At 38.9% G+C, this 25,260-nt stretch overlaps 1 protein-coding gene across 1 annotated transcript in view; it reads right to left on the bottom strand.

The window, feature by feature from the left end:
• Nucleotides 1–25,260, bottom strand: part of LOC105384996 (kinesin-like protein CG14535) — a 204,091-nt gene that overhangs the window by 34,118 nt on the left and 144,713 nt on the right. The window contains exon 4 of the mRNA XM_038118950.2: nt 4,236–4,407. Within this exon, the coding sequence (XP_037974878.2) occupies nt 4,236–4,407 (172 nt within the window). The remainder of the gene's footprint in view (nt 1–4,235; nt 4,408–25,260) is intronic.

Below are 25,260 nucleotides of genomic sequence, written 5' to 3'. Positions count from 1 at the left end.
ATACGCCCGACCACACCGCGTGTAGGTGCGTGTAGGTACTACTTAAGTGTTTCATGGTAATTATAGATGTTTAGTTAGATTCGTGGTGAATACAATGTTAGTAGTAGTCAGAGAGACTGCATTCTCTAAGTATGACATAAGTATTTTTATTTAATACTATATTGCACAAATGTAACATTTCGCCTATTTGTTTTCGCTATGCTGGGCAAAGGCTTCACCTTTTTTTCACACCTATCCATGTTTGGACCATGCACCCCTTATAACATAAATATATGGATGTAAATATTTTTTATCGATAGTGGCTGTTACACCACTAAAGTCCACTTTTGGGGCACTCCACTGGGCAATAGCATTAGGCTCTAATAAAGCAGGAGATTGTTTTGACATGGGATTACTGAACATTTTCCGACACGTTTGTTTTTGTGGTGTGTTTTTTATTTATCGTACTCCCAACTTCAAGTAGCTTCCCAGGGGTACATCTGATTTGACAGCTTCATTTTTATGGGACAGAACTATTTCTTAGGTCGACAGTATAAGGTAGTTTATTTTCGTGATTCGATATGAAAGTACCATTAAATAATAACAAAATGGGAATTAGGAACCACGGAGGAAAATAATAATAAGTAGGTACCTACTTAGGCATCTAGAAAATTCATCTGCCGAAATGTTTATCTACACGGAATAGTTGAACCCGTATGTGATGTTATAAAAAGGGCGACGGAAAAGAATGCATCGAAAAGTGGAACAGAAAAACCCAACAGCAACAAATAAATACCGAGTGAAAATAATCTCGAGCGTAAATTTACCCGTTAATTCCCACTTTAACCTAGTAAAACTAGGAACAAACGACGCTGATGCAAAAAACAACGACGTGCCGTACACGTTATCTTGAAGTAATCCACGCTAGTAGCCTCCGGCCCGGGCAGACCTGCCGCAATCCGCAATCTCGGCCTTAAAACCTTATTAGCCAAAAGCTACTTCAACCTCAGCAGTCTAAGCGCACTTGGGGCCAACACTACGCCACAATAGTGCGCTGCCAACAGTTTTTGCCACCGCCTACGACTGCCATTCCGCAGTTATCTTAGGAAGTACCGACTAAGTATTATGTGAAATGCAAATTGTAACGACATTCTACGCGAATGTACTTAATCTTGTACAAGCGGGGTAAATAGTGTTAAGCGAATATGATAATTTTAAGCTACTCGTATCTAGCTAGAATTAAACTCTGTAATCGGAAATCGATGGCGGTATACCGATAGGTATCCCGCTCATTTCCTACATATAAATATTCAATGTAAGTTGAAAGATTAATACTGAAATGTGACTGAAAAGGGTTTTACTGTAACTGAAAAATGCGTTGATGTAGCGGTATCCGTATGCATGCGGGCGGAAACGAATATGTTTGAATGTGAATGTATTATTTTGCAGCGAGTAATTATATTATTTATCAAGTAAGTAAGTTTAATAATGCACCGGGCGTGCGGTGGGTGAATGATGTCAAATTTAATTTCGCTAAGTACCGAGTCAATACGTCATGTTTACTAATGAAACCGATTACCCGGTGTGAGCACTTGAATTAACAATAAGTAATTTAAAATTTAATTTTATGATATGATATGATACTATACGAGCACACAGTACATGATATAATGTTATAGAATTGTAAGTTATGAAGCTTCAAGGCTTACTGCTGATTCTGATAAATATATGTACATACATACAGCATCAGATTTATAGCTCGCACGTTTGTAATCCCGTATGAAGTCCACCGTTCGGGAGCTTATGTTAGACTCTAGTAGACCACATTTAACATTTATGTAGGTATTTATGTAAATAACATCTAAAGTCATATGCAAATATTATCTGTTTTCTTTAAATCCCACGGACTCGGGAATAAATTGAATGGGAGAATCATGTTACCAGTAGTAGTATAATACACCTTTTTACGTCGAGGCTAAACATGCATTTCTTCATCCAGCGTAGCGTGCTAATGAACTAATGCCAGTGTTGCTAGAAAATTGCATGTTATGCTTACCAGTATTAAAATGAAAAATTAACTAAGATACTAGTAGGGAGAAAATTGCAAAATTAATTAGCTTTTAGAGAAAAAAAGTATGCTCTTTCGTTTTTTTATGTGAATAACGAATGTTCTTGTAATATTTTGTAACGAACACAATATTATTTTATGATTTTCACAGCCTGTCTTCTACGTCTAGTCATACCTACAGTTACTGAGACTACAAAACGACTCTACAATAATTCCCAGACTATCAGTCTTCCAAATCAATAGTACCTAGACTTTATATTTAATTTCCGTCAGGTACCTTGGTGCAGCCAGCAGCTTTGTCAGACGTTTGTATTATTAGTTCCCGACGTGCCCACTTAACCTTAGTCTGGACACCAGTCTGGTTTAGGATACAGAGGCTATAGAGGAGGTACGCGACTGCTGTACCTATGGATAAAGGATGTGAGAGCGAGTATAAGGGAAAGCAACTAACGCGTCCTTATTACGAGGTAAATCACAACATTTGAAAATAAAGTAAGAAAAATATGCATTTTTAACCATAAATATTGTAAAATATTGTCTTCTGTAAGAATATACCTGTGTAAAATGATCATCTTCAGTAACAGAAGACAGACCGTTAGAAAATTAGCTCAATTTAGCTTTTCAAGGTTACTTAAATAAACCTAAAATCATGCCATCCAGTTTTTCACATATTAGGTATATCAACAAATTTTTCTTCTCAATCTCACATATCCGCTAAGACGGGTACTGTACCTCCTCTATAGCTACGTGCAGCTCGTCGTGGACTCCTCAGCTGCGTCTGATGACATTAGCGGTCCGCCAGGCAGCTCACGTGCCGCCGCCGCGAGGAATATTCAAACCAGCGCCGGGCTCGTGCTGACAGCTTGCTGATTCAAGTTTAAGGTAAAACGGAAGCTTTTACTTTCTTACTTGGCAGCTTATAAACGTAGGTACTGTTGAAGTAATTATTATTTTTTAACTGACTTCGAAAAAGGAAAAGGTTTTCCATTCGTCTGTATGTTTATTTTACGTATGACAATCGATGATACATGTTTTTGACTAGGTGTTAATTTTGGGTTCCGTGATAAATCATGCATTTAATATGCGATTTATCATATTCGTCTGGATATCTTAACGAGTATTTGTTTTTAAAGAAAATTCTATCACTAACAATTTTTGTTACATGAAAGCTCAGTTTTCATCTGACTGTAAATAAACGGTATCAACCTAGTATCTAAGTGAGGGAACTTAGTGCCTATTGGTCCTTAGAATAATGAGCCGTAGTTCATTACGAAGAGATAATCAGCTGTCTCATTAAAGCAACCAATTAGAGGGCGTCCAGCGCTAAGCGTCCTCTTAAATCATGGCAGCGACCCTCTCAAGGTTATTAAGAAAATTGTACTCAATTTGTGCCTTTTAAAGTAGTTTTTGCTTGAAGTCTAAGATCGTATCGTATCGTCTGTTGTTTTGTTTAGAAATTGAATGTAATTTTACCTTAACGAGCACACCATTTGGATGTTTCGTTATTGATGGTGATTTTAAGTCAGTGGAATTCGTTTCATTATTATCATATTTTAATTATTAATGGTATCTATAAAAAAATTGTGAATTACGACCTTAATAAAATTATAGCGCCGATTCCAACAAATCGTGCAAGCTTGTAGGTTTATACTGTATCCGCAGCCGGGTAGGTTTCAAGTGATTCGTATAGTTACATAATACATTTATATAACTGCCTCTGTGGTCTAGTTGTAGAAGCTTCGCTTCATGACCCAGAGGTCCCGGGTTCGATTCCCGGGTGGGACCATCAATTTGTGTTTCTAAATTGTGGTTCCAAGTTTGGTTAGGACATAGAAGACTGATCACCTGATGTCCGAAACAGTGAAACGATCCATGCTGTCGGATGGGCATGTAAAGCAGTCGGTCCTGCGCCTAGCTCTCTCCAGTCGTGTCGGTCAATCCGTCCCATTGGGTTATGAGAGTGATGGAACAGAGAGTGCTCCTGTGTACTGCGCACACACTTGGGCACTATAATCTACTCCTGCGTAGATGGCTGATCTCAATTGAGATTGGCCGCCGTGGTCGAAATTCGGCTAGGAGGACATTATTACATTTATATAATACATACGTCATCGGCCGATTCCCCAACCGACTGTACACCACTTTTACAAGACCTATTTAGTGAAAAAAAGCATAGTTAGGTACTAACCTTGCCAACCCCCGTGGGTTCCTTGACCCCGAGCCGGCGCAGCAGCGCGGGCGGCGGCGGCGGCTGCGCCCGCTGCAGCGCGGCACAGAACCCGGCCGGCGGCGCGCTGTCGTCCTCCGCCGCGCGCCGCCGCCGCTCCCGGTGCGGGGAGCTCGAGCATTTCTGGGACAGCCTGTAACAATGGAGGAAGGGGTTTTAGATAAAAGATTTAAGAGTAGTACATTTATTTAACACACTGAAAACCAGAAGGCATTGAACTCAGGATATACAAAAGAAACATAAACATATATTATATCAATATGTTGCTGTCCAGAGCGTCAAAAAGGCCAGCTCAGCATGTGCTATAGATAATAAGCCAATACTGGTAATTTAATAAAACAATCGATTTGTACTTTTACGTCCGTTCGTACGTTACTATAATCTAGCTACCAGTGAGATTATGATTGTATACTTATACGCGTAAAACAACAGTTTATTTACATACATGTTATTCTATATCTCTGCAGCTAACTTTGAACTTTAAATTCATAAAACTTATCTAGGTACATTATAGAGTCCCTGGAGGAGTATGAATCTAAAACTTGACGCTGCTGAACAAGAAACAACAATAGAACTAACACCTAATTTATAACCTCGTATGCAGTTGAGTTATTATTCACAACTGCAGCGTGAGTGAAATATGAAGTGCAACTATTTTACGACAGGTGGAGCGAGATACAGCGCTAACTGAAATTCGTAAAAGCGAGGGCCAGACAGGTCTGCACTATTTAATTAAATTTCTTCGCCGCAGCCGCGAGGGTAACTGCAAGAAAGTGAAAAATAAATGGATTGCACGTGTCGTAGTGACCTTTTTACATTTTTCAAAAATTCGCCGCGCGTCAATACGTATCGGCTCGGGGGGAGTCGTGACGGATGCCCGCGACGTGACGACTGGCGACGCCGCCATATTTTATTTTAATACCGACAAAGTAAGAGCACCCCTAGAGAGGCTTAAAATTGAAAATTCTCTTTACGGCCACTATATAATGCCAATAAAGAGTAGAAGCGGCGCCACCGAGCAATAACGGCAGAGACGGCCGCTGCCCGCTATTTTGTTAATAGTTTTGGCGCCAAAATGTAGGCCAATTTGTATTTCAGCCATTCACTTTTATGTAAAAACATCAAGAGCTAAAGCATAGCAAAAATAGTTACCATTTAAAAGTAGTAAAAAGTCATTGTTGTTGTGAAAATCATCCGCGGAGCGCATAGTTCGGCGGCATAAATGGGGTAATTCGGATGTAGAAAAGTCGCTGAAGCGCTCGCTTTCAGTGAGATCGGGGGTTATTATTCGTGAACTCGTCGCGTGCCGGAGCGGGGGCGTTATCGCGAAGTGCACTTGTAGAAATGCTAACAAGTGCAGCGACACAAGGTCCCGGGCGGGTGTCACTCGGTACAGTCGGCGGCATGACATGTGGCCGCGTGCCCCCGCCCTCGCGTGCCACGGCTCGCGTGCCGCCACCGCCGCCGCCGCAGCCGCCGCCCGCCCTATACTTTATTGTGCTTACTAACTATTAACATTCTTCTACCCGGAATGTTTAGATAACTCCACCTTTCGGCTATGCCATCAGCCCATTATTGCCCTTTAGTGCCACATTCATATAAGCATCGTTGATAAATCCGACCCTAATCGCTCACTCGCTGCTAACAATGCTACCACGTAAACTTTGGCGTATATTTTAATAAAAGAGTTTCTTCGATTTTGCGAAGGATGTTCCCCTATGATCGTACCCTTGATTTTACGGGCTGACGGGCACGCTGAAAACAATCCGAATGAAAAGGCCATACCGTGACATTTGATAGGAAATTCCTCGAAGCATAAACAATCCCGGACGCTTGTATCCGTCGGTTTTGAAATTTGCCGTCTCGAGTATTCCTTTATTCGTAAGAAAATAAAACAACTTGCAAAATTCCTTTTGATTTTACATTCCTCCTTTCCGTCACAAGTATGCGAATGCGACATGAAATTCGCCTATCGAGTTGAGTTCATTGTTTCGCTGAGTAACTGCCGTGGTTTTACGGCCTCCGTAAAGTGAGCGGCTGTGTCACAACTATCCCGTGTAGTTTAGATGTTTTAATCAATTTAATTGTCTGTTTTACCGAGGTTTTACTGTCCTTACATTTACGAGTACAACTTTTTGATTACGTTTAGAACAGCCATTTGATTCATTGTAATTAAACAGAGGCTGCCCCGAGTGTGGAGGTCGTAAACCGGGTGTCACGGGGACACAAAGAGTTTAGACACACTCGCGTCGCGTGACTATGTTCACCTTTTGTTCTTTAATTAGCGCACTCACAATTAATACTCGTAAAACATTTAAGCGCTCGAACCTTTTCGCCGCAATAAACTGTAATTTTATAATTCATTGCATTTTAACGGCGCTAAACGGCGTTAGAAACGTTTTATTTACGCGCGTGATTTGAATTATATGCACGTTGGCTCATAATTACGTTTCGCCGACTGTTTTTTGTGGGTCGTCCCCGTGACAAATAAATATAAAGGACGCAGTCAGTTTAAATGGGGAACAATACATATTTTAACAGTGCGATAACGTCACGTCGTATGGCGATGCGTGACTACCGAATGGAGTATTTCGGACTCTTTCGAAATAATTAACTGTTTTGGTAATCTATCATGGTGCGGCGAATGTAGAGGCAAAACAGTTCCAGTTATGCTGGATTCAATTGTTTGTTTGAATTTAATATTCTTTCAGTAGACAGTTGTGCCTGCGACGAGTGCATCGAGCCATAAATCTTCAGTAGTTACTTTGAGTATACAGTTGCTGAAGTTACCTTAGTACTTATACGATTTACTAAGCATCTGACAAGGAATTTGAATTTGAACAATGAGCTTATTATTACGGTGCAAGCCGCGATATTGTCCTGAACGAAATATGAAGGCACGCCAGGCAGCGGGCAAGGTACCGCCTGAGCTACGTTTACACCTTTTATATCTGTAAGCAGACGGAATTTTTTTTCTCTTCACAGCGCCGTGGCTTCGTGCCAGTATTGTCTGGAGTAAAATGACGGCAATAAATATAGAAAAGCCTTTTATAGAACTATCCGATTGCATTGAGGCGAGCTGCTCAACACGCTCCTTGACAGAGAAAGTTTTAACAACATGATTTCCTTCCGCCCCGCGTGTGTCGCCGAACATTCGACACAAACGCCACTTTTCTTGCGCAACTACTTTTACAGTTATACGGGGTGGAAATTTATCAGTGATTTTCGGTACTAGGTCACTTTAACAATAAAAACTTTTTTTTTCTTATGGTATCAACCCTGAAATCGTGAAAAATAACTGCTATCTGCATATGTAGGTAGTATGTACTAGCTGATTTTATTAAGTCTATTTCTGAGCTGGCAGAGAGCTATTCCCATGAGCACGTAGTCACTAGAGACAATTACACTATAAGTCAGCGCCTAACTAACGCCGAGGACCATATTTCTCGCACACACGCGTGGTATATTCATCCTCTGAATTTTTTATCTGAAAAATTGCTAACAGTGGCGGCAACGTTTTATACGGCGCTAAGCCTTCCTTATATCTCGAGTAAACTGTGAAACCGGATGTGTCGGATGTGGTCTTCCGTCCTGCTCGCTCGGTACGGGGGAAATGAGACGGGGATAATTTTCGGTGCTGCGGCACATTGTCGTAATGCTTCATGGCAGAGAGTTGAGGGTTACTCTATAATGAAGAAAAACGAACGAACGAGAGCTGCCGTGCAATCGGCACGTTTATACAATAAGATGGAGTCATTTTTCGACTTCTAGAGTGACCCCCTGAGTCGGGATCGCCGCGTAGTCCATTACATAGCGTATTAATAAAAGAGTTGGGGTTTGTCCGTCCCTTTGTGTACAAAACTCTTCATTAGACCGATCATGGCATTGTTGCGTGCGGGTCGAAGTTACGCAGTCAGGCTTTTAGGGAACAATGAACAAGATGGATTTGTTCTCTTGAACCCCCGCTGAGAGAGTCTATTAGAATAACGACTGGTATATGCGCGACACGCGGTGTAAATATGGATATGAGGAGGTACTTATGCGTCGGTGGTATGTATAGCTTATATAAGCTACCCAATACTTGACAGGATTTTTAAAAATATTATACATTGTATTTTTTTTGTATGTTTATTTTGAACAGGACTCCGAAACCCATTTAAAATGGTTTTTTTTATTATTAGATATGGTATTTAATTATTTATGGCACAAATGCCAAAATATAAATAGATGTACAAAGGGTGGAATTAATGCTTAAAGCATTTTCAACCAATCAAGGATTTGAATGATTTCATTATTAAAAATATGAATAGAGTTGATTTCCACGGGAAACGAAAGGTGATGCGATGCTCAGGTGGAAAAGCTAGTATCAAATATTATAAGGGTCATAAATTTACCATTCTACTCGTAACCTCATAAAAAACGCTCAAGAATCCTGAAAGATATTTTATCTAGGACGAGACTGATCTCAGCACTCAGTAGGTACAGGTAGGTCGAGACGCCAGCAGTCAGCTCACAGTTGCTCGACTGAAATGATTCCATAAACGCTTCCCGCCGCCGCCGCTCCGTGCTAAGGGTAATAATTTATTCCCTACAATCTTTTTCCTCTCGACTTTCACGAGCTTTGACATTTATAAAATACGAATCGTAATCTGAGCTGGCTCCCGGGGGGCGCCGCCTTTTCGCGAACACTTGTACTCCATAAAGTGGAATTTTCACGTGCTTTACAGCCTTGTGGAGGCACCTGCCTGATCCCGGAGGGTAGCCGGCGATTTGGAACCTCCTCGCGCCTTCTGCCGATGATCGCTTTCATGACAGCCATTAAATAAATGAGTACGGAAGAATCATTCGAATTTTAAAGCTCGAAAAAAACATACTGCAGATGCCATTTAAAATTTTCAATTATAATGATAATGATAATTAGGCGAAACAAAGCCATAAGGGTAGTGTAGTCAAATCCCTGAAGTAAAACCTCATTTGCAAACAAAACTCAGTAAATTAGAAACAATTAAACAGAACGTGCAGACGGGATGTTGTTTACACAACAATTACCGCCTAACGAATGCTCCACAAAGCATGAAACGAAACGGCAAGTCTTTATTACACAATCCGGCGGAATAAATGATCACTGGCACACGTGAGGCGGATCTGACGGATGCCGCTGAATAGAAACGTCCCACAAAAAATATAGCCTTACAGGAAACGAATACAAATACGAGTAAAATAAATGTACAAGAGAAAATTCAGTAGGGCCGCGGAGGAGCGAGGAAATGAGAAAAACCATATTCCTACCGACCCCTTCTGTGCGTGCGATAGGGTTGCGCCGTCTGCGCCCTGACAGCGAGCCGCGAGCTCTGCTTTGTGTCAGCTTGCGGTGAGCCGAATTTACGAGGATTAACCAACGAACGCGCCGCCGCCGCCGCCCCGCGCCGCTGTCATACATCGCCTATTGTTTCCATGTTCAGCTACGCTTTAACACAATATTATTTGATTTTATTACGTGCCAGTCCCAGTCAGTGAAACGCTCTCGTCTTCCTTACACCATTGTGCTGCAACGGCAGCACGTAGAAATGCAGAACAATACATAACAGAGCTTTCGTTTCAGAATTTAAACGAAGCGGAAATTCGATAGTTGCAGCCCTGCGCCAAGCCCCGCCCAGCGCTTGCTGAAAAATAGAAGTGGGAGTCGATTGCAACGCAGCGGCGCGTTTTTATTTCTATGTAAATTTACATAATGATATTTTTGTCGCTGAAGTTGCGGCAGAGATTTACGGTGTTGAATCTCGCGGGGCCCGGGACCGCCGCCGGCTGCCGTAAATGAGAAACTTCTGATAAACGCGCCTGCAGATACACCCAGCGGCTCGGGAGGCTGTTATCACGGCACCGCCACACCTTTTTTACGACAGAAAACGTTCGATTTACCAAATACGTGCGACTTTACTGCGCTACATACGAGTACGGAAGGTATTTTCATCACGTGTCCAAAAAGTTTGCAGCTGGAATAAATTATAACGTTTCAAATGCGATGTAGTTACACAACAAAACAGGAGATAGCACATCACGTGCATAGTTTAATTCGTGTTTGTTTAGCGGTGTTTGTCGCTACATACGCATTAGGGTGTGTTTCCGAGTGGACAGCACGGCTGCACTAGCTCGTGTGTCGCCGCGGGCGCCGCTCGGGGCTGGCGCTGTTTGACAAATACTCCACGATGCAGATATCTGATTGCTTGTAGGCTCCGATGAGGCAAATGTTGGGTTTTACGAGTCTAGGTGTGCGCTTCGCAAGGGTGCTGTAAATAAACCTGTAAACTCGACTACAGTAACTGCTCGCTGGTAACAAATAGTTTATAATATAGTGTAATTGATTGAAATTGTGACTGTAACTTCTAAAATGTGTCAGCTGATCTTTTTGAAACAAACTTTCAGAGGGTTCACACTTCAGAGCATAATTAAAAATAAAATAAATAAATAAATATGTGGGGACATCTCACACACGGCCATCCGACCCCAAGCTAGGCAGAACCTGTGTTATGGGTGTCGGACAACTGATATATCTACACAAATACATAGATAGATAGATACTAAATATAAATATCAACACCCAAGACCCGAGTACAAATATCTGTCTTTAAACAAATATCTGCCCCAGCCGGGAATCGAACCCGGGACCATCGGCTCAGTAGTCAAGTCACTAACCACTACGCCATTCGGTCGTCAAACAACAACGTACATTTCGGAATAAAAAAAATATATTTTTAAATGAAAATGAACACATTTTTAACTATAATCCTACTATAGAAATTGATGCTTCAGTCAGCTCAATTTGTAATATTGTCAGAATTAGATGGATACCCTGGAAATCCGTCCAGCCACGGAAATCCTGATTAACAAGTTAGAAAATCCGGATAAATCGACAGATCAGTCCGGGCTCGAATGTATATTTATTTCCGACGACACTTTCGTGTAAAACAGATTATTTTGCTATTTAAACGTAACCGAGCCGAACTGAAAGCATTTGTTACAATTAAAATAATTGGCTTTGTTTGTGAAGAAACGTTTAATTTACCAAACAAAATAAAGTACATATTTTAACAAGTTTAAGGTCGATTATGTTTACTAATTTTGACTTCTTAATTTCCAATATTTTTACTAGGTAACTTGAAATATAATTTGATATTGTTGACAGTTTGGAATTGAAAATTGTTCAGTATGTTGGTAACATTGACCTGGCCACCCTGAATATTGTACATAGGTTTGGCATTGAAATCTCTAAGTTGCCGTGGGTTACTTGGCTGTTCCATATATTTAGCTACTTACCCGAAAGTATATTACTGTAGGTGATAATAATTAATGTAGGCAAACTCGCTATAAGTTGTAGAACTCAAATTCCAGATTAGACATTAAATAATTCAGTGACGTACGTACATATTCCCGCTCCATTTCTGAACCTAACCGAACCTCAACGTCTTATGTCAAGATTTGATTTTCTACGATATTACTTAGACGTGAACACTGAACTAATTTACTTAACTCATTGCTATTTAGCATTACGAACCGGTACCGGTACCCATGTTTAGGGTTTGTTAATCTTAGAACACTCATCGTGGACTTATAAAAAAACCATTGTACCTATGATCATTAGGGGTTATTTTTAAGTACTTGTAAACGTCCTAAGTAAAATATAACATGAGCCCCACGAGTGACAGACCCTTATGCCTAGTTTAACAAAGTTGGTTTTCCCTACAAAATAAACAAATGACAAATCAAATGTATATGGAAGCTGCCAGGGCTCATGCCATAGAACAACGCGGACTCGGGTCATGCTATATTTTACAAAGTATAGCAATTGGTGCATTTGTTCCAACTCATCTCATTTAAAAACGGCGTTGTGGCTCGCGGCCTATCACGTGAGTACAAAATGCACAACAGCGAAAAGCGGGTGTCTCGCTTGCGAGTCACCTCTGACTTCTGACTACCCCTTCGGGGATTACAGTCGTATTTATGTATGTATGTAGTAGGTACTTAGTGCATTTCGGTCTCGGAAATAGTATCAGGTGACCCCCCCCCCCCCTCACACCGCACCCCTCACCCCGCGCCACTGACTCCGCAGTCGACATAAATATTCTGTATAGCATTAGGCGTAGCATAGAATTTGCATTCCCATTAGAGCTGCAGTATTTACACGGCACACGGCACTCCTCGCTACACGCTTTCTCACTGTCCCACACGTGTATGTATGTATGTAAATGTATATTTAGCTCTAATTACATGTAGGAATTCTGTTTATTTATTTGCATACACTTGCACTTGGTTCGCGCACTGCTTGCCCAATTAGCTACTCTACTACAGGAGTCTTGTTAAATAAAAACTTGTAGAACTAAGATTAGCTTAAATTGTTCTGCTACAAAATAAAACTTCACTTAAAAAAAGCACAATAATAAAATCTGCAAAATATTGACTATACCTTGATCTTTTATTCGGCGGAATTCTGACAGTTATCTACTTTTGACATGTCAGAGATCACAAACCTTTTTTGGCTTAGCCCTTTTTTCAATACGAGTCTGGAGGGCCACTACCAAAAACAAACGAACGAACGAACAAGAGCTCGGCTCTATCTCGTTGTATTAAGCGTGCCGATTGCGTGACAATTCTTGTTCGTTCGTTCATCGATTTAGAGAGTGACCCCCCTGAACATCTAAGTCTAAACTACTCTATACATTTTATTTGTTAGTGAATGTATCCATTTTATTAAGTGCGGCGCTCCAAATTAAAAGGGGATAATTACCTACGGTGAGTAATAATTACGTCCCTTTACATCACAAAAATAATATACTTAATTAAAGTATAAATTAATAAATAAAGAAAAAATATAATTGATTATTAAAATATCTAATCGATTATTAAATAATAATAAGAGCGGTGGTAGCCCAGTCGGGTAAGCGCCCGCTTCTCACGCAAGAGATGCGGGTTCGAATCCCGGCGCTGACATGTACCAATGAGTTCTTTTAACTTAAGTACAATGTATACCATCGCTCTTACGGTGAAGGAAAACATCGTGAAGAAACCTGCATATCTAGATTTAGCACATCTAGATATATGAACCCACCAACCCGCAGTGGACCAGCGTGGTGGGAAATGGTCCAAGCTTAGGAAGGCAGTTTAGACCTTGGGGATGCAAAGGTTCCACTCGAGAGAGCCAGGTGCAGGTACTTACATCCCCAAAGAGAATAGAATAGAATATCTAATCATTATTAATACTTACCGATTATGATGAAACTTAGACTAAGCCATTACAAAAATTAATAGTGGCAATCGGTTCAATCGTTTCGGAGATATGCGTGGACAAACATTATAAACATACAAATTTTGCAAGTATATTTGTTTGCAGTTCCAATAATCTTACATAAGTACATACGAGTATGTACCGAATAGAGAATCTTTTTTTGAAATCGATTAAAAAGGTTTACTATCCCTGTATTTAGTAGGAAGTGATGCCAGCTAAAGAATAAAATAAAGTAATTAATATGAATTCGATACATTATCTGTCATTTTATTTTTTTATTGCCCAGAAATGGATCCAAATTTTACCTTTTTTCGGTTAAGAGCTTTTTAAGTAGCATCACTTTTGAAATGTCAGAATTCCGTCGAATTAAAGATCCAGGTATAGGTATTGTATTTTAGGTTGACATTCCCTTTGTGCTCAAACCCACTTGTGATAGTGGCTGTACCGCCGGGTACAGTCGGATCCAAAGCTAAGCTCCATTGATTTGCTTGACTGATGAACCAATCCGCTCACCGTATACAGCGCACACCTGATCTCCTTTGTTGGGAGTTAACGGAGATATTTGTTACATGATCTCTTTTGTCGCTAAGGTATATTCATGGGCGAAAGGTTTAAATACGATTTAAAAATAAAGCTGAGAATATAACATTTATGTTCATAAATTTATGTGGGCATATATTACGTATTAATAATTTAAATGCTGGTTTATCAATCATAGTATCTGTAGTCATCGGTATAATTCAATTTATACGTCTGAATTCAGAAATATTTATTAATTCATTAGGTTGCCTCTCGGAAACTGAGAGTTTTACCGACTGAAATAATATAATATTAATTTTGTATACTTACGAACACTTTTTAAGCAGTTCGTGATGATACTATACCATCCATGTACTGTTAGGGATTTTGTAAGAATTTCATCACAGCCAATGCCAAACAGTCAAACACAAGAAAAAGTCATGTTTTGACCATTTGCATTCATTGATGAACCAACGATGATTTTTACATAAAAACTTGTCTGAATCCAACATCTTTATAGGCTCCCCTACGAAAGTGAGAGCGTTTCAGAGCGTTCCCCTTTAAACCAATATTTCAGGAACCGACAATAGCTGTCACTCGCAAACCAGACTCAATTATGTGCATTCTACCAGCGATAACGTGCCGCCAAACCTCACCAGAATAACTGTAAATATGCACACAAAAGCTGTCTGTTTGTACACATGTTAAAAGAACTGCAAACAACGGTCAAGGAAAGTCTTTTGTATAAAACGGAAGGCAAGTTCTGAAAATTTCACGCTTGAACAAGTCTTAAAGAACTTTTCTGTATGCTCACAAAAGTGTTGTACAAAAATAATACGCAAAGCAGTCTATTGTTAGAAGCGGCTATCTCCATTTACTTTATGTGCAATGTCATATTAAACTTTTCGACGCGGAGAGCACACAACAAAGTAACTGAAGATAAATTTTATGTGAGAAGCTTCGTATCAAAATATATCAAACAAGCGGGAATAATTGGTAAAGACCACCCACTGTATCCATGAATGTCACAACGAAAGCAACAGTTAAACATTGGGCTTAATAAAATGTTTTCATTCTACATCGGTGGCTCTCAGACGTCACATAAAGTTAGAAAGGTAATGTAGCAAAACGAAAAACGTATTTAATGTGTCCCTTTACGCCTTATGTCGTCTCAGTGGAGCCGCCGCGGCGTGCCACGGAACTAATGTCGCGTGCCGGCAAACGAGCGCACACTCAAAATAATGCTTTAATGAATGTTAACTTTGGGGAGCAGGGGGTCATTTTATATGACGAAAACAGAAGTTTTGGAGCGCTGCTGCGCGAGCCACGACAGCATCTGGTTGTATTAAACGTGCCGATTGCACGACAGCTCTCGTTTGTTCGCTTTTCGTCAGTATAGAGTAACCCTCCAGAATAACTGAAGAGGTGTGCGGTTAGCGACTGAAGGAATTTTGTAAGCCGACAGATGGATTTAGGTTTAACTGCCATAGAATTTGGAAAAAAACATATATTTTTTTTATTTGTGCAGTTTGAGTCGCAATTTAAACCTCCTTTGGGTCGTTTGAGATTACATATCACCTATATAGCTACGTCAAGCTTTCACAAATGCGCCGAATATTTTTATTGTATTTATTGAGATCATAATATATCAAAATTGTTATGATAACGAAAGTATTTCTTGTAAGTAATAATCGTAAATATTTCACAGCGAAGAAATAAAATAAATATGAAAATATCAGAACTTGTCACATTTCCTGCGAATGTGGCGACAAAAGTTTAAGTAGCCACATTTAACTTTCGCTTTACTTTGTACTCATAATGGAACTCTTTAGTGTGAATACAACGAGTTATTATGACATCGGAGATCTACTTAGTTACACAAAATACAACTTTTGCCAAAGTAGGACATTAATATAATTTATCTTCTAAATTATTCTACTAAGGTTAAAGTTCCTAATGTAACAAATGAACTGTAATAATATGTTTCTACATTTAAGTATATTATGTAAAGTTATTAATTATTATATTTTGGACTATTTACGTAATTAGTTTCTGTGAAAACTAAATGAGCTTACCTCTACTATAACTTTATATGATTGTATTGCCTACTTCCAATTTAAACATAATAGACAAAAGCCATGCCCTATGGCAGTAAACTGCAATTTCAATACATATTATATAATTAATTCATTGATACCAGTTTTATGAATATTGTCTCTGAAAGCCTGTCTAATTAAACAAAAGTTTGTTCGTACAAGGTAAATATATATCATAACTATATTTCAAAAAATTCTTATAATCTTTCCCAGCCTACCCATCTTTGTGTCTTTCACATTCCCAAAGAATGTAAATCAAGTTTAAAATACTTCAAAAATGTACGGATGGGTTGCCTTTTATCTGTGATTCTGTTGCAGGGGTGAGTAATGAGTAGCCGGGGGCAAGACGCGTATCGTTGCGTCTGATCTTTCAGTACTGTAAACGTATAACACGACCATGTTACAAAGACGCGTGTGGCATCTATATAAACATCTAGCTGTCTCTCTTACTCTTACCCAACTGCGGCATAAACAAGCTGTGTTGTCACTTGTTTCGGTAGCGGATACACGCTCTGTGAAACGTCTTTTCTGTATGCATGTGTTATATTGAAAACGGGCATGTTGTAAGCGTGTTGGACTTCTGAAAGATATTTTGGTAACAAATATTACGGTTTACTTCACCGCTTGTTGGAAGCGTAATGATAAGATAAGATAATTAGTTTTGTATGTTCCTTACTCTTAATTTTACCGAGATATTATATTTACATAATGATTTTCGTTCTTATGCTCGTTATTTAAGTAGAAGATATTGAAATATACCTATTGGGGTTTTAAATACCGTTAAGATGAAAAAACAAAAAGCAAAAATAGCACTATAAAACTATTATTTCACAGCGCATTGTACTTAAAACCATTAAATGTGCCTGGCTCACTAAGATATTAAGAAATATCTATTTTCTGCGCGCTTCTGCGATGGGACTTTAAAAAGGGATATAAATGCCTGCTGCAATAGTCCACCCACCCAGTGACATTTTATCTATTTTTATTGTAGGAAAAAATCTAGATAGCTATTAAATACACTTTTATAAGGAAACTAGGTTGTCCGCGAGCTTTGCCTCAGGTAGGTATTAGAATTTCCTGTGAAATATCTGAAATCAAATCAACTTCTACAAATAATCTGAAATAGGTAGATAAAAACATAACCTCACCAATATTCAAAACACATTGAACACTAAAACTCGCATTACTTTTGAACGGCTAAGCCGATTTTGATAAAATATGACTAAAGAACACTCGGGATAACATTATCTTATACCCTAAAAAACAAAACGAATCGGTTGAGCCGTTTGGGAGCTACGCTACCACCGACAGATACACACAGACACGTTAAACTTATAAAAAGCTGCACTGTCAAGTCCTATGAAATTCTTGACACTAGCAGGAAAATCTTTGTGTAGGTGTATTTAAATATTTTTAATCTGATACATTTAAAGAGATCAGAGTTCACTGCTCTGACACCATCACGATCCACTGGGCATAATATAGGGTTAAAATATTACTTGATAGGTACTCTTTAAATTTGAGAGGCCTATCCAGCCCTTAGTGATATCGCAGTCGCGCTCGGTAGCGGTATCTAGGCCGATGCGATGCGATATCGCTTTAGATCTAAACAGAGCTTTATAAATATAGCACAAAAAACGAAACGTACATAAATCCCAAGATAAACCTCACGCTTCACTCTCTGTGCACAGCTAAACATTTTAATTGAGAGATTATCTTTCCATTGTATCCTTTTTGTACCTTAGATGTTTATGTCCGACCTACTTTGTAGTAATCCTTTATGGGGCGCACTCTTTTTTAGGAGGGAGAGTTTCATAAAATGGACTAGCTTTCATCAGCGAGGATTTATAATTTCTGATTAAGGCAAAGATAGAAACATTGGATAGCAATACTTTGTGTTATATAAGTAATTGTTTAAAAAAATTAGTGGTTTGTTTAACTATAAATATTTTTAAATCACTCTTGGATGCAAAGGTTGTCAGGAAGACATAGTTATACTTAACCAACTAACATAACATAAGAGCCGCGTTGCACTTTTTTCTTTATTTAAATCATGAAATTAAATAAAGAGTATTTGTCACGGTGTTTTTTTTGTTCATGATTTAAATAAAGGGTCTTGTTACGGTGACGTTAGGTTATTTCGGTTGGTAGGTATGTCATGTCGCCTTATTAAAAGCCGTAATGTCGTGATGCAGGGCAATTAATTCAAATGTAATTTATTTTCATTACTTCAGCGACATTACCGAACTTGTACACTTTGTTAGTTAAAACTCTGTTGAATAGATGTTAATGGGTTCAAGTTAGTTACAGTTACAGCAAGCTTTCGTTTACAGTCCCCTTGTCGAAGTAGCGTTCTACTCGACACGACAATGCTCCCGAATTCGCCGTTCAAACTATTGACTTTGCAAAATTAATGGTAGTCGTTATCATGCAAGCCGTCTAGTGTGCCTATAGATGCTGCAGTATTGAGCGTTGACCTCTAAGTAGACTCTGTGCGCTGTGATTGGTTGATTTTGTTAATTAATGCTCGCTTCATTGGCTACATTTTTATCGCTGTATCGCTTATTGGTCGCCTATCTACAGGTGGCAATGTTCATGAGCTGCTGATTACCAACAACGACATAAGAATTAAAATATTTTTAATAATAATAACCAAAGATTTACGACATTTTCTAATTAAAAATTTAACAACCCCAATTCTCATTTAAATGTCCATACTTTTTTGAAGATTAATAACAAGAGAGACATTAAAAATGTTCCGTTAAGCTTTCTAACAAAAGTACAGCCAAAGACAAAATGAACAAGAGGCTAAAGAAGAGGCTGCAGTAATTTAAAAATACTTGAAATTCTTCAAAAGGAGTGCCGGCGAGGTGACTCGAGGAAGAGGGGGGCATCTACTTAGTACGCACCTGAGATAACTTTTTCTTTCATCTTATGAATACAAAAAGGCAAAAAACTTCAGCCTCAAATCCTCTGTGCTTCCGGGCGGCGAACATTCCTTATTGCAAGGAGAATTGTACAAAATGCATTTTTCAAAATATAAAAGAGGTGACCGTGGACATTGCGAGCCGGCTCGCGACATCAAATTAACGTTTTCAAACTTCAGTTTTCGTTCCAATTGTCGTAGAAGTTTTTGCGGGATCCTGACGTTGTTTTGTGAATGGCGGCTTCTTAACTGAGTTAAACGCTTGATTGTCCGCGGGAGTGAAAGGGCGGGAATAAAGTGGCTGCTCAAATCATCGGTTCACGCTTCCAGCTGATTACATTATGTAAATTACGACCCGTTCCGCTCCCCTATTCATTTTTTCTTTTTCTTCAAACAGATAGGTTTCCTCGCTTTCTACATCGTATCGGGGACATTCCGGGATTAATGTAAAGAATTGTGCGTTTCTAATTCGATTTGCGTATTCCGATTATTGGTTTGCAAAGTAATTTTGGATATCTCGGGGTTGTGGCGTGGCATTACTTCGCTCGCATTTTAACGAAGTCGCATTTCCGACGTGACTCCTGACGGCGGCGGCCATCGCCATTCATGAATGCTAATCTCAACAGTATCTCATGGCTCTGGTGAAAGTTACGAGTTACGAGCACGAGTAGGAGCGACGTCGACGGAAAACCTTTAATAATTAACGAAGCTACTCACAGCGTCAATTTGTACGCTAATATTTTAATTTAGGCGTTAAATTTTAATCATTCTGCCAAAACTAGACAGCTAGCGATCCAAATCAATTAACCCATTTCCAAACAAACAGCTTTGATAATAAATAACGGATTTAATGTCTGTTGAAGGTCGTAAATATAAGGTTTCATTTTAGGGTTGCAGATTGGTGTGATTTGATGGAATCAAACGGTTGTCCAATTCATTTTTATAGTTTAACGGTTCAATAAATACGAAGATAAAACTAATATTTTGAAAACTAGACTCCCAAATTAAGAAAATAGGTATTTAATAGAAACAAAATCGAAAATGATTTCATTTTCAAAAGCGCTGAAACCGACAGCAAAAGAAAAACAACGATACAGATAGAGCGAGCATTCAGCCAGCTGTCAAAACACGACGAGGTAAAAAATGTATCTTGCCATAGACAAGGATATAGGCCCTCCACACACGACGCATCAATCATACGCCGAGATTGGATCACGTCTGTGGCTGGCTTAGCGTCCGGCCCGATCATAACAGCGAAGCATATTAAACTGAAAGGAACAACACACGGAAAGTACTCAACAGAAGCATGGAACAATAATGATGAGTTTGAGCAGAATAACTTGATATACATGTGTGTTTAGATAGTCGAGTAATTGGCTAGAATTACATTATTCAGGAATCAGGTTGTAACCAGCAATACAATGCATGAATAATAATCATTTTATACTAATTATGTCTAACATTGGAGAATCTATTTTTTTTTATTAATAAGCTTCTACACACTTCATCAAACATCATCTGAACATAAGTTTAGTTTGTAATATTGCCAATTACATGAAAGTTATGTTACATCCCTCGATAATACAAAAAGTATTTTTTCATGTAGGTATTCGAATCAAAAAGTTCTCGTACGCGGCCAATTCGCAAACACTAAGCCCAGTTATCCTTCAGGTGTTCGCGAGGTAATATATCGAAACAAATGGACCGACGTGATTAGAATGTGCAACGGAACGGCCTGACCCAGATGCGGAAATAACCTCCCCAAATTTAATACCACCTTTATTACGTCAGATATTGGGTCTGTTTTCATCTAGCGAGAAGGGTGGGGGTTTATTCGCGGATCATCGAGCCGAAAGAGACGCGATTCGACGTCAATCTGTGCGTCTTTTATTTTGGTAAAACGCTCCGTTTCAGCCATTAAAAGATATAACAATGATGCGGTAATGCTGTGTATCTGTTGTGCTTTGTGTTGTGTAATGTATCCGTACTTTGTACGGATTTACACTTTAGATTTACTGAACTGCCATTGTTATGTTTCCATACTAAATATACTTATGTGCTTATATAGCACAATATTGTAAAAATGATTTTTAGTGTCGCTTGAAATCAAGATGTTGAAGCATTACATAGCTAGAGGTTTATTGGTTGTAATAATACCCGAGCATACTCCTCATAAGCTGAAAAATATATGAGCTATTAACATATTTGGGCAGTGGACCCTTATCATCTGTCATATTCAGCCACGACGCGACGGCCGGCGTGTGGAAATCTCAATTTTATGAGGACAGAAAAGTTCTGTCAGAAGTTCACCACTTTATTTGGTTTACAAAATTAACAGCAATATTGTTAAAGAGATAATATCAATGAACACGGCTTATTAAGAGCATCATCACATTTTGGGGAATATTCACGCGACATTAAGCACATGTGCACGCACAATTTATTGAAAGTTCAGCCACATTTAGTATGCTTTATTTGGAGAGGAACTACAGATTATTTTAACGCTATAATATACAACAAAACGGTTTATATTCTATACTTACAAATTTATTTGCTCTTGTGTTTCTGATGATTTGAATTTGCAGCCTTCTATTCTATTCTATTCTCTGTGCGATGGTTCGTACCTGCGCCTAGCTTGCAATCTACACATCCAAAGCTTTTTTAGAAAAAAATCTCGACTCCTTTCGTTTTTATCGTGTTATACTTTTTATACAAACTTAGCCCACAAATAAGATCCTTTCAGAATCACATTTACGTTTGATTTAGCTAAGGTAATATTACAATTTCAGGGCACGTGAAAAAAAGGAAATTCAAAGAAAAACCATCAAAATTGCATATTTCCAACGTCGGGTCGCCGAGTGAGGCGGGCGGGGCGCGGCGTGAATGAAAATGAGAGTTCACCACACGCGTGCCGTAGTCGACTGTCGGCTAATGTCGACTACTGTCGACTACCGAATGCGTCAGGACTCACATGTGTGATGAGGTGGTATGCTAGCCTAGTTGGAGAACTCTTCACCGTTCGATCAGTGAAATCTAAATAAATATAATGGCATTGCAGCGTCCGTTAGATGGTAAACTGTCCCGTGCCATAAAAATATGCGATTAGTTCAATATTTTGAACTGTGTTACTCCCACTAAACCCTTTCAGATTATGGTGAATATTCACAAATAATAAAGAAGAAGGATCCTGTTAGGGGAGGAAAGACTTTAGTAGCTCTATTGTATAATTATATTTTTCAAATATGAAGTGAATTTTACACGGTTATAAATTTAATGTTTAAACGTATCTGTACAGTTTTTCGGGGACGACAATGAATGTTCAGGCCAATTGTCCCTTCAAACATAACTTGTATGTCTATGGCAAAAATCCATGCACGATCACGTGGAAACGTGTGTTGCATTCTAGACCTTACTCCGTTTGTTTTACGAGCCAGTCTAGCTAGTTGCGGTCTCCATAAAGTCTGCAGCGCTGCTTGGCATAATTCATTCAGCACTCGTCGATAATCGCGCCATAACTTACCCTGTTCACGGGAAATGCAGCTCTATGCACCATCGATATTAAAGCGGGATAATATATCCAAATTATTACGTGAAAATCTAAATTTATCGCCTTTTTCAGTGTTTTTACAGATTCATTATGCTGTACAAATGTGATGTCTAAGATATTCAGGTTAAGTGTATTTTAGCATTATTAGTGGCATCATGGTATGGAACATAATTATCACAATTTTGACTAAAACGTTTAAAAAATTTACAAACCCATAGTTGTATTAATGCACTCGAAAAACATTTACATTAAAGATAAATAAAGCCGTACATTTATAAGTGTTTTAGCGATAGTTTGCAGTTTATGTTTAGGATATTTAATAACTTATAATACTTAGCTTTGAAATGTGAAATTTAAATACTGAAATAATGCAGCTATTTCTGAAACTATTTATTAATAGCTGAAGACGTAAGCGTCTGGTGTAGCCTCCGCGGGGACGAGCCACGCCAACTATCATAATATCATCGGCAGCATTTTGAACTTGCAAACTTTACCTTTTACTTTTTAATATAATCCCTAACATTCTAGACATAAGAGTGACTATATCTTGGGGATGTGTATTATTATGTTAGAAATGTCTCCACGCCGTCGGTCCCTATAGATGTCGTAGTCATCTCAGAGCCACTTTAGCATACGAAAAGCGAAGTTTCGGAGCTCTGCTTTGGTAACTACGACTCTACTGCTTGGGAATAAACGTACCGATTGCATGGCAGCTTTAGTTAGGTTGTTTTTTGTATAGAGTAACCCCCTGTCGCTCGCGTCTATACTGTCTTTTAAAAGAAACTCTTCCATGAAATTGTACACCGCGCAATTTAAACGCAATCCATCGAAGTTATTTAATTTTTATGCTGCCTTTTAGTTTTTGTATCGGGACATATGGAAATGAGCATTAAAATATTGCGATCCACCTCTCTAGGGACTTTATCTATTTAAGTGTGAAGAAGATATTATTATAGTTCTTAAATTGTCATCCACCAATAGACCGTTGATGTAGAATCTACGAAAGTTTTGCTTAATATGTAGGTAGGTACATTCGATGAAGCAATGTTTTTAAATGTATTTTTATCACCAGAAACTATAAATAAAACATTGCTTTTATCCGACTGTACAGGGTGATTATTTTTATCCATCCTGCGCAATATTTCACACCATATTAAATTACTGTCGTTGTAAGGAGTTCGTTTTATAATTTATGATAAAGCACTCGCGGATCGTATTCAATATTGTTTATTATGTAATTTTCATACATCGTAAATCATGTGGGATCATAAATTTTCCCGTACTCGTATGTGCTATTTTTGTCATTCCTTTTTTTGCGTTTACAGTCTTTGATTATAAAGACGTATGTCAAATGAGTGCCTATTGTCCATTTAGGTTGTGTTTCTGAATTAGACCGAATTGATACTGGTATGGTGCCTACTTCTAAAAGTTATTAGTAAACTTAGTGAGGATATTTAGACCAAAACCATTAGGTTTTACTGTACTAATTAACACTAAAATTGCAGTGATTACCTACAAGTGTATACTGTATAGCGAAACGCAGGCGACTCGCTTGGGGGTTGTATCTGACTTCCCCTTTGGGGACTACAACAGGTGTATCATTACCTTTTTTTTGGCGAATTTGATTACTGTGACTTTAAATATAAAGTTTTGTAGTTCGTTCGTTGGTCAATATGAGTTTGGGAAACATCTGCAGTCGTCAGTCGCATACGAATTAGCACTACCGTATTACGCATTATCACAAAGCACTTTACGTTGCAGTCGATTTAAGTAAATTCAAAATATTTGGAAACGTCTGATTCATGTGTTAGCTATTCCTGTAAGCGAGGACAGAAATAAAAACGCTTGGTTAAGGCACACAGTCTGCGCCGTTTATCCTAGTATTGATTTTATATTCACGGTCCAGATGGAAATAGCTGGACGTTTCAATTATCTCCTGTCAGGCCGGCTTTGTCGCCACACAGGCTCCTAATTGTCGGGTTATTTTAAACTTCACTATCATTCGTTTAGCTATTTGCGGTTTGATAGTTTGGTTTACATAACTGTTGCTGATGATTTTATTGAACAATGTCGGTGGTTGGTTTGGGATGTTAACGCAACTCTCTAATTAGAATGTGTGTGGTGATATTACATATTATTAGTTAGAAATAGCAATATAAATAATGTGAGTTACAAAATGGCATCGGTCTGATCTATTGGATTGTTTGATGAGAAGATAGGTAAGGTGGTTGTTTAAGAATCTGATCACACGTATTCAACGGCTAAGCTGATTTTGAGTGGTGCCACATATGTTCATATATTTTAACCTGCAACTCCAGCCTTCGTAAAACCACTGAACGACTATATACCTAGTCCCTAACTAATTCGAGTAAACATGACAATTTGCGCCAACCACACTCGAAAGAGTAGTCCATTTGAATAATCCTTTTCTGAGTGCTCCGCGGGCAGACGCAGGATCTGATAAGGCGGTCATTTGTGTTGGAATTTAAGTATGTGTGCGGACGCGCCCGCGGCAGCTTTCTTATTGATCTTGCTCTCGAGACGTGCGTGAGTAGCTTCCACTAGGGCCCTTCAGCTAAAGGGGTGCCCTCACTGGTTCACTGCTGTAAGAATGTCAG

This window comes from Plutella xylostella, chromosome 12, assembly GCF_932276165.1.
Source record: "Plutella xylostella chromosome 12, ilPluXylo3.1, whole genome shotgun sequence".
Taxonomy (NCBI): Eukaryota; Metazoa; Arthropoda; class Insecta; order Lepidoptera; family Plutellidae; genus Plutella; species Plutella xylostella.
Note: the sequence above shows the minus strand (reverse complement) of the source record. Positions and strands in the feature narration are given on the sequence as shown.